The sequence below is a fragment of the Magnolia sinica genome, chromosome 3, assembly GCF_029962835.1.
Source record: "Magnolia sinica isolate HGM2019 chromosome 3, MsV1, whole genome shotgun sequence".
Classification (NCBI taxonomy): Eukaryota; Viridiplantae; Streptophyta; class Magnoliopsida; order Magnoliales; family Magnoliaceae; genus Magnolia; species Magnolia sinica.
The window spans coordinates 913,283-924,073 of record NC_080575.1 but is presented as its reverse complement, the minus strand read 5'-3'; the positions used below and the strand labels follow the sequence as shown (position 1 = coordinate 924,073).

Here is a 10,791-nt window from a genome sequence, read left to right as displayed (position 1 = left end):
TTGACAAGTATAGATGAACATGGACCGTTGAGAAGGATTTTCTTATGGCTCATATTAAGTACTGTAAGTCAATGATCATGATAATCCTTCTGGTGTGATTTTTGGACCATGGACCATCCAAAAGTTCCCAAAGAATGGATGGACTGTCACGCGCCTCCTCTGCTCATTGAGCAGTTAGAATCATCCATGCATTGTAATTTTTGAAATGTGGCCCATCTACAATGGGGCCTACAATTAATTAATTATGTATTTTAAAACAGATTTTACTAAGAATGGGATGGAAAGATGAAGCCCTGAGGCCTCCATTCCTTTCTCCTTTTATCCTCTCCTAATGAAGGCTGCAAAAGCAAATCACGACTCAATATGCCAAACCCAGAATCAAGGGCAATGTATTTTTTACATGGAAATTAGTTTTATATAACGACCGAGAATCAAAGATTGATTACTTATTGGTGGTTCTTTTCTATTAATTAACTTTCCTTGAGATAAGCGTCAAAGTCAGTATGCCTAATGTTTCTTTTCTCTTCTTTTCGTATCACATTGTTGCTTTTTCACTTAAAAATATCAAAAGGGAGAATGATGAACTTAGAAAATTGTTATAAATCTAAGGACCTTGATTCATTGCCGTGTCCTTGTTGATGGCCATCCAACACACAAGAAATGGAAAAAAAAATTAAAAATTAAAAATTAAAAAAAATAAAAAATAAAAAAAAGGACACAAGCAAGAAATAGAGAGAAAAAGATGATTGGTTTGATTGAAAATTGTGATAAACAATATAGGTAAATAACCTGGGGATTTAATCACTCAAGGTTGGGAATTTACTCTCTTTCAAAGATAATCAAAACATCTTACAAAAAATGCATTATATCTTTTTTACTCTTACCAAAATAGATTTATAAAGAGAGGGAGGAGTGGCTAATGTGAAACACGTGCAAGATCTGAGCTTTCCATCAAGTTTCTAAACAATGCTTACACGTTCTTCCTAAAAAATCAGACAGGCTACTGAAGGTGAGTTTCTTTTTTGCTTTATTCGCTACAATTGTAAAGGAAAAGAAGAATAAGGGTAACTTGAGTTAAAAGAAGAGAGAATGTAAGAAGATTGTTTGTTATAAATGCAATGTAAGCATAAGAGACTCAAATTGTCATTTCACAGAAGCAATTGGAAATAATATGTTAGTTTCACAAATTTCTTCACCGGGGGATTGGGTCACCAACGTTGATTTGGAGCTCCAAGGGAGTCTTCCGAAACCAATTTGGAATAAGCAGTCGATTTACAAGATATCAGAAGGCTTTGGCAATCCTGAACGCAAAGAGGCCTACAAGCCTAAGTTGGTGTCCTTTGGGCCCTACCATTATGGTGAATCCCAACTGAAACCGGTGGAAGATCATAAGCATAGAGTGCTCATTCACTTCCTTGGAAGAGCAAACAAAAGCGCCTGTGATTGTGTGGCTGCTGTGGAGGGAGTGGTGCAACAACTGATGGACTCCTATGATCAGCTAGCAGAGGAATGGAGAGATAGAAGGAGATTTTTGCAGCTGATGATCCGTGATGGGTGTTTCATGATGGAGATCTTGAGAAATGTGGGAAAGAGCGAAAGTGGCTATGCAGATGATGATCCCATCTTCAGCAACCATGCAAAGATCTGTAAGTTGCCTCGCATAAAAAGAGACATGTTGATGATTGAAAATCAGCTTCCTCTTCTGCTGCTGAAGACGTTACTAGCTTTTGAAACCGGATCTCCCCAGGTGAGAGTGAGACTTTTTTTTTCCTCTCTTTTAATCATTTTTTATTTTCGGGTGCATTTGGTGCACCTGATATCACGATATTTCATGATAAATCAGCCTGATTTGGTTCCATATTTCATTAAATATGGTGCAACCAAAGACAACCTTTTTTTTCTTTCAATGTTTCGGTTTGCCTGTCAATATATATAGAGTTGAGTTTGTAATTTGAATCTGGATCCTCTGCTTGCCACAAACAGATTTTTTCTGTTTTCCTACATTGCGATTGGCCACATTTGAAAAAAAAAATAATTTGTGATTGGCCCGCATCATCACTAGCGTGGTCAGCACGGCTGCACTAAATGCAGTCTGTGATGGTGTAGCCCAATCACATTTGGGGCAAGCAGAGGATCTGGATTCGATTTGAATCTGTGTGACCCGGCTCCTTTGCGAAGCCTGCTCTCGGGTGTTAATGAGTCTTGGCTGTTTTATACAAAGGGTGAGACCCCGTTTCCTTTCGTGATGCCTCTTGTACAACCTTCTGCCAATTAACAAAGACTCAGGTGGTGGTGCGCTCACAAAAAAAAAAAAAAAACTTTTGTGTTATTGAGATCCGGAGGACAAGTACCTGGACATGGACTGCTTGGTTGCATGGCCAGATTAGATGATCCTTGACCGTGTCATCTCAGGCAGGACCTACCATCAATACGGGTTCAAAAATCAAATAACTCATGAATTGAGAATTTTACTATGTCATATCAAAATTTATATGTATAGCAACTTGACTCAACATAGAGCGTTTTCTTCTCATGCGTGGATGTTTTGCGCCCAAGGGAAATTCTAGCCATTAGGTTAGTGGCCTTTTAGAAAAGGGTTCATTTTCAAAAGGTCAAATCAAATGTCTAGGGTTGCTACCTTGGTGGTGTTATTTTGGTCCATCTATGATTTACAATATCAAGCATCCTACCAAGTAGCCAAGTGGGCCCATCTTGATGAGCAAAGAAATGGACCTCGAATGTCCATAAGTGGGAGCACACCACCTGTAACTTAACCCTAGCTATCCTACCTCCATCATCTCCAGCTCGAAATGGGTAAGGGCTCTGAGTGACCACCAAGATGTATGGGTTTTATCCATATTGTTCATCCATTTCTCCGTATCATTTCAAGGTAAAGGCCCAAAACTGAGGCAAATCTAAGATACAAATGGACCACATAATGGGGATTAAACCATTAATATTGAAAACTTCTTGAGAGCCATAGAAGTTTTATCCGATATTTATGTTTTCCATTCATCCATGTCTATGTAACTCTATGAATAAGTTAGATGACAAATAAACATCAAGGTTGGTCCCAAGAAAGTTACAATAGTGAACATCATTATCACCGCTGCTTCCTGTGGTGTGGTCCACTTGAACCATGGATCTGCCTAAATTTTGGTCCTATTCCATCAAATGCCATAGTGAAATAGATGGACAGTATTGATAAAACCCACACATAATGCTGGAGACATGGGGTAGGATGCAATCCAATCCGTGTTCCCTCTCATTGTATTTCATTCAAGTGGGCATCATAAGATAAACGAGTCTCACCTATCATACACTTTCACACATGCAGGATGATGAATCCATAAACGATCTGATAATGAAATTCTTTGACTCGAACTGGTCAACCTCTGAGATGGGCCAACGCTGCCACGTGTTGGACGTGGTTAGGCAGAGCATGCTTCAAAAGAGCATTCGTGAGGAAAAATCAACGCCGTTGGTTCAAGAGAGTAATCATCAGCAGAGCTGGTGTCCACTAATATTTTATCAAAGCATACGTCCAGTCACATGGATGAAACAGAGCATCTGTCAAAAAATACTCAACCTATGCAGATTAGTTCCCCGAAGCAAGCGTGGCAAGCAAAAGGTGATATGGCCCACATCACAGCTTCATGAGGCTGGAATCCGGTTCGAAAGGAGCAAAACCCAATGCATCGATGGCATCAAGTTCGATAAAGGCTTCCTATGTTTTCCCAGCACTCTCATACTCCCAGAGATCGAAGTCGATGATGCCACCGAATCTAAGTTTCTCAATCTATTAGCCTTTGAGCAACTTCATGCAGGTGCTGGCACTGAAGTGAGTTCGTATGTATCGTTCATGGATGATATTATCGATACCGATAGCGATGTAATCCTCCTCCAAAATAAAAAGATTATAATGAATTTTCTGGGGACTGAGAAGGCCATTGCAGACCTCTTCAGAGGGCTGGCTTACGATGTGCCCATCGATCCAGATAGCAGTCTTGGGTTGGTGCAGAGGGATGTGAATAATTACTGCATCATTAACCCTCGTCTCCGTTTTAACCAGTCGTTGGCTGAGCTCTGGAAGACCTACTTCAGAAGCCCATGGACTTGCATTTCTCTCCTTGCTGCAATTTTCCTTCTATTCGTCACTGCCACACAGACGCTGTTCGCAGTCCTTGATTACTATCATCACTAATGCTAAATTAACTGATGTTGGTGATGTCTCATTCGTTCCTGAGTTACTTCATTGCTTTTTCGTCATTCTATCATCACCATCATCTTTTCTTCTTTTTCTTCTTCTTCATCTTGTTTAAGTGAAGAAAGTAAAAAAGGTTGTAGGTTTTGATTTCATCTACCAATGGAGAGTTCTGTATACCTTTTTTTGGGCTTTTTTTTTTCAGTAAGACTTGATTTATAGCAAACCATTTTATATTTGCGTACACCCATTCTCAATTTTGAGAATTCAAATGTTACACTTTGGTACTAGTTCAATTCTTAAAAAATAAAAAAAAAATCAAATGGAAAGTTGGTGCCTGGTTAAATCATTTCCCATCTTTAATTAACTTATTAGTTTTCAAATTCATGTCGTGGGGCTTTGATTTTTATTTTTTTTTTCTTTTCCTTTTGGGTTGATTTGTGGCCTTACGGTCACTGGTCCTTTTGTCCATAAAACCCTTTCGACCCATTTGGATGACCCGGCAAAACAACTTTTTTAAAATTCGGACTCCAATTGGGCAGTTGCCCCTCACCACCCAAGTCAGTAGTGATAAAGCTCTGTACGCCCCACCATGGTGTATGTGTTTTATCAACACCATCCATCCATTTTGCCAATTTATTTTAGGTCATGAACCCAAAAATGAGGCAGATCCAAAGTCCAAGTGGACTGTAATAGTGGGGATTGAATGTTTACCAATAATATTTTCTTGGGGCCCACCGAAATGTTTATTTGCCATCCAACCTATTCATAAAGTCACACGAACCTGAATGAAGGGAAAACACAAGATATTTGATCCAAAACTTCCGTGGCCCCAAGACAGTCAGCTTTGGCTGATGGAATGACGTAGTCCCTCGAGTATTAGGTGACTGCAGCGATTCTCTGAATGTTCTTTCTTCCCAGGAATGAGAGGGGAATTACCATTCAAGCAAAATGCTGGAGTCTGTGTTTTTTAGCATCGACATTTGATCATCACATGGTAAGTGGAGAAATCACTTCTCAAAAAGCTATGGAATCAATCCCGAGCAATAAGGCTTTTTTATTATTATTATTATTTTTTCTCTATCCCAATTGAAGCTAAATATTGTTTTTTTTTCCTTTCAAAGTTAATTCATGTTCAAAATTAAAGGTTGCATTCGGATGCACTAAGGAATCAAATTGCAAAACATTCAGTTCAATCAACAAAAAATGACCCAGAGAGAGAGAGAGGAGAAAAGAGACCCAGAGTAGTGGGCATTTATATCACTTGATCATCTTCTTCTTTTAAAGAAAAGATGTCAGTCTTCTTCATTTGTAGTCTAATCACACCTGCTTTCTTCATCGAATTCAACATCTCGACTTATAATCATTCTTCCATTGCTTGTAGCCTTTGGAGCGAGCATCATAGCCAAGAAAGATGTGCTTTTAACTCTTGCCATCCACCTTGGATATCTTTTGGTCAAGCACATAAGTGATACTTCCAAAAACCCACAAATGTGAAACACGTACGCCTAGCTTTCTTACACCCCATACTTCTTGTGGTGTTTTGTTCCACATGCTTCTTGTGGAAGGACGGTTCATCAAATAAACTGCACAAGCTACCGCTTTCTTTAGTTATCTTTTTACTCTTCAGCATGCTTTGAGTAATGTTAAGAATTGTTCTATTCTTTCTTTCAACCACCTTATTTTGTTGAGGCATGTATGGGACCGTTAAAGGCTGGTGAATCCCATGTTCTTCACAATATGTTTCAAATTTTTTTGATGTGAATTCGCCTTATCTATCAGATCTCATAGCTTTAATATGTAATTCACTTTCATTTTCATAAACACTGCAATAGAACAACAAACACAAATGCCAAAACGCAAGCTCTTCTTGATGGCATGTGGATTTATAAGCCATGGGCATAAACAATATCCAGATGGAAGGAGATATGAGAATCTTGGCAGATCACATCCTAAGCGGCAAAGAACCCCAACCCCCCCTCCCCCCAATGGAGTATTTGGTACAATTGGGTGGAGCTGAATGCAATATTTGTTAGCACACATCTATTGGGATTCGGGAGCGGTAAACAGAGTACTCAAATATGGACCAGATTTTGCTAATTCACCAACAGGTGGTGTGTTCCCACCTTTCTTTGAAAATAAAAATAAAAATTTAATAATAAATAAAAATGAACTATGTTGAATTAATTCAGGACATACCTTTTCACCATCATCCACCATACAAGTGGCATACCTATAAGTCAATCCAGAATCCTGACCATCAAAATCATGGGCCCTATTGTGTACATGTCAAATCTTTTAAATATCTGATATCAGCCATTTGAATTTGGAGACCTTTTTTTATAGCCATGAATTTGATGGAAACAGCTTAGCTAATTACAAACATCAGATAAGCAGTGATCATCAGGAAATGCTCCATGCACATCACACATTGAGGTCCATGACTTTCGGAGTCTTGAATCTGGATTGATCTAAATGCATATAGCCTGTATTGATGAATCAATACCGTTCAAGAAATAGTACAAGTGGGACCCACATCCTGATCTGCCAGTCCCTGGTAATGGAAAATGGATCTCACTACCTTGATACACACATATGTTGGACATTGGCCATTAATAATTTTCTTTCTAACCATCCATTTTCCTCTCCTAAAGAGGAGATTAGCCTAATTTATGGGCCAACACGTCCATCTTTGGCCCCACCTAACGATTGATCTGGATCAGCGTGCATTATTACATATGCCACAAATCAGGGTCACATTCCTCCTTTCTCAAACTTGCTGTCCTCTTTCCAAATAAAAGGATCTCCTCCTCCCCAAGTTAGAGATCAAAGTCAAAAAGAGCCATTCCTGTTGTAATTTAAAATGGGTGTTTCTCCTATTCCCACTCTTCCCAAGGCATCTGATTCAAAAAGCTATGTAAGATGCATGTATATAAATTACAGTTCAATTTTGTAAGTATATCAAGAAGTTGGTAATCTCCTAAGATTGCTAATGTCTTCAATTCAAGGATTTTCCAAACGTTCGGATCTTTAAGCAGCTTTGGCGAGCAACAACAACACTCTTAAACTTGGTAATGTTTCATTTACACATTTCAGTCACATTCATGTTTCAATCAAGAGAACAACTCATGACATGTGTGTGCAGAAAAACATCTCCAAATGCATAGGGGTTTCCCCACACAAAACCGATTTCCCACGAGGAGATGTTTTCCACACAATGTGATGTGTTCCCATTTAGCAGCACGCATGTTGTTTTACCTTTTCGGTAGTACTTATCTCGGACATTGATAATATTTGGTGTGGTATGTTGGCCACGCTCACCAATACAGGCTTATCGCCATTGCTTTGGTTCCTAGCAAAGGAGATGAAGGGAAAAGAAACACCGATGAACTGGGTAATCAAAATTGAGGGGGAACGCTTGCAAATGTGTCCATCACAGGAGGCTGAGATTTGGAAAAGACGTTCGATTTACAGAGTACCCGAGCATGCTAAGGCCCTCAACAAGAAAGCCTATGAGCCATTGACAGTCGCCTTCGGTCCCTACCATCACAATGACAAGCACCTGATGCCCATGGAGGAACACAAGAAAAGAGCTCTGCTTCACTTTCTCAAGAGAACAAATAAACACTTGCAAGAGTTTGTAAAACCACTAGAGGAAGTGGTGCTAGAACTTATGGACTCTTACGATAAGCTTGATGAGGAATGCAGAGATAGAGAGAGGTTCTTGCAGATGATGGTCCTAGATGGATGTTTCTTGCTCGAGATCTTACATACAACAAAGGAGATCCCTGAAGACTATGCCAAAAATGACCCCATCTTCAGCAAGCAAGGAATGTACTGTATTATGCCTTATATCAGGAGGGACATGCTGATGATTGAAAACCAGATTCCTCTATTGGTTTTAGAGAAGTTAGAAGCTGTTGTAAAAGGAACAACTGATGTACCTATTGTAAAAGGAACAACCAAGGTACTCTCTCTCTCTCTCTCTCTCTCTCTCTCTCTCAAACAACCCTTCCAAATGGTAATATTTTCTGAATAAATCAACCCTACGCAGGATGATAAGCAGTCCTTAAACAGCCTCATATTGAAGTTCTGCACAGCCAATTGGGAGGCCACGAAAGAAATGGGCACCCCAGGCCTCCATGTGTTGGACGTGTACCGGAAAAGCATGCTAGGCCCCTGTAAAATAGGTCCTAACCAATCTCAGAAAACCCCCAGCAAGATCATGCGGTCTGCAATGGAGCTTCGTGAGGGTGGAATTCACTTCAGGAAGAGCAATACCAACAGCCTCAAAGACATTGACTTTGAAAATTGTGGCACCCTAAAACTCCCAGCCATAACCATCGACGATGCCACGGAGCACACATTCCTCAATCTGATGGCCTTTGAGCGGCTCCACAATGGTGTTGATCAACCTGCAGTTACATCCTACGTCTTCTTCATGGACAACATCATCGACACAGCTAAAGACGTACACCTCCTACGGTCAAAAGGGATCATCAACAATGCACTGGGGAGCGATGATGCAGTTGCAAAGCTCTTCAATAGCATAACGAATGACATTACCCTCGACCCCGAATGTAGACTGAGGGTGCTGCACCAGAATGTGAACCTCTACTGCACTAAGAGAAGGAATAGGTGGATGGCTAACCTCAGGCACTACTATGTTCATAACCCTTGGGCAATTATCTCCATCATTGCAGCCATCTTCCTTTTGGTCATTGCTGCACTCCAGAACGTATACACAGTCCTTCCTTACTACAGAAATAATAGCTGATGGGCTGAGCCATTGGTGATTGATCCTCTCTGCTTTTGGGCTCTTTTCCTTTTTCATAGCGGCTTCCTGGTAGTGTATCAGAATGATTTGATAATGTGTGCTATCATTGTAGTGTTTGTATTGCGTGCATATAGATGCTTTTCCTGAGCTAATAAAAGTCAAGGGACTTATAGATGAGTTTGTGCTGAAATTCAGGTTAAAAAAATTTCATGATTCCTAGTATTCATGAGAGAAGAAGAAATGAAAGGAAGAAGAAGAGAGGAGGTGGGGCCTTGTATGCTTGTTCAAGGCCATGTTCAACAGCTACCATCATTGCCATAAGATCTGCAGGTTATAACGCTCATCTTTGCACTCTGTGTTGATTCGAGCAGGCTGTCAGATATCCGGCATTTTGGTTCCCTGATTCAGTCTGTCGTGTGGGTGTTTATCCAGCCAATGAATCGGACAATCCATGGCCTAGTAGATAGTTGAGCCCACCTCATGAACTGATAAGATCTTTGACATTTGGCATATTGGCAAGCATGTAGGCTTAAACCAGCCTCAATACTCATAATGAAATGGAAATTTAGAGCAGAGGCTCTCAGCAGGAGGAATAAGGAAATTACAATGTTATTTCAACTTAATTAAACTGATCATTGCAATTCGATTCAACAAGGCATCCGAACGCGCCTCAATCTGTGGGGTCAATTCAAGTGCAGAAAAAAAAAAAAAAAAAAAATTTGATTAGGAAATATCAACGTTTGACTGCTCAACTGCTGGATCCAACCGTTAAATAAATCTCAAATTGAATGTGACTGCTCAAATGCTCGATCCTGTCATTAAATACATCTCAAAATGGTTCTAACTACTCATATGCCCAATCCAGACACTAATTAGCTCAGATTTGGGAGATAATCAACTACATCTTTAGATCATATCGTACTACCCAAATGCTATGTTGACAATCAGATAAATCTCTGATTGAATCTCACCACTTCTATGCACAATGCCTGATCCAACCATCTAACACATCCTAAATCAGGTATAACTTTTCATATGCTTCATCCAACCATCAAACAAACAGAAGCAGATTGCGTAGTGAGTGAACTGTGGGGTCCACCATGGATGTATGTGTCTTATCCACACCGTCCATCCATTTTTTGTCAGATCATTAGGGCATGAGCCAAAATTGAAGCATATCCAAAGCTCAAGTGGACCACACCATGAACACCACCGTTGAAACCTTCCCAGGGCCCAGTGATGTTTATTTGTCATCCAACCTGTTCATAAGGTCACAGATATATGGATGATTCCCCACTGTTTCCTTTGGTGTGGTCCACTTGAGCTTTGGATATGCTTCAATTTTGAGCCCATGCCCTAAAATGAGCTGAAAAATGGACGGACAAGCATGGATAAGACACCTACTTCATGGGTGGGCCCCACACGTACTGAGTTACTCAGTAAGTAATCCACTTCCCAAACAAACTGATCACGAGATCACGACCATTGATTTGGCCAAAGAGATGCTCCATCTAATTATCGAATGCATATTAGATCAAATTGAATACTTTCGACCATTAAAAAAAATATAGTTCAAATCTAACTACTCAAATATTGGATCCGACCTCCAGATCTCAAAGTGTAATGAGACCTCCAGATACATCTCAAAGTGGGATGATTGCTCAAATGCTCAATCCAACTGTTAAATATAACAATGTGGTTGTATAATGCATCATCCGATCATTAAAAGTGGACCCAGCTTCCTTGGTGCTTGATCCAACCGTTAAATACAATGTACTCATTGGCTGCCTAATCCAAACATCTCAAAATC

General features: G+C 40.0%; 2 protein-coding genes across 2 annotated transcripts; both read left to right on the top strand.

The window, feature by feature from the left end:
* The first annotated feature begins 1,171 nt into the window (after positions 1-1,171).
* Positions 1,172-4,204, top strand: LOC131241353 (UPF0481 protein At3g47200-like). The gene is made up of 2 exons (XM_058240170.1): positions 1,172-1,747; positions 3,338-4,204. The coding sequence occupies exons 1-2, from the start codon at positions 1,172-1,174 to the stop codon at positions 4,202-4,204; spliced, it is 1,443 nt and encodes a 480-aa protein (XP_058096153.1).
* Positions 4,205-7,144: 2,940 nt separating this feature from the next.
* LOC131239212 (UPF0481 protein At3g47200-like) lies at positions 7,145-9,170 on the top strand. Its single transcript, XM_058236812.1, has 3 exons — positions 7,145-7,275; positions 7,534-8,171; positions 8,259-9,170. Exons 2-3 carry the CDS (start codon positions 7,569-7,571, stop codon positions 8,979-8,981), a joined length of 1,326 nt encoding a protein of 441 aa, XP_058092795.1. The 5' UTR covers positions 7,145-7,275; positions 7,534-7,568; the 3' UTR covers positions 8,982-9,170.
* Positions 9,171-10,791: the final 1,621 nt, after the last annotated feature.

Bases quoted from the DNA above. Each gene is read 5' to 3' on its own strand.
- LOC131241353 (XM_058240170.1), top strand. From the start codon at position 1,172: ATGTTAGTTTCACAAATTTCTTCACCGGGGGATTGGGTCACCAACGTT. The intron at 1,748-3,337 runs GTGAGAGTGAGA...TCACACATGCAG, and splicing joins TTGAAACCGGATCTCCCCAG to GATGATGAATCCATAAACGA.
- LOC131239212 (XM_058236812.1), top strand. From the start codon at position 7,569: ATGAAGGGAAAAGAAACACCGATGAACTGGGTAATCAAAATTGAGGGG. The intron at 8,172-8,258 runs GTACTCTCTCTC...AACCCTACGCAG, and splicing joins TTGTAAAAGGAACAACCAAG to GATGATAAGCAGTCCTTAAA.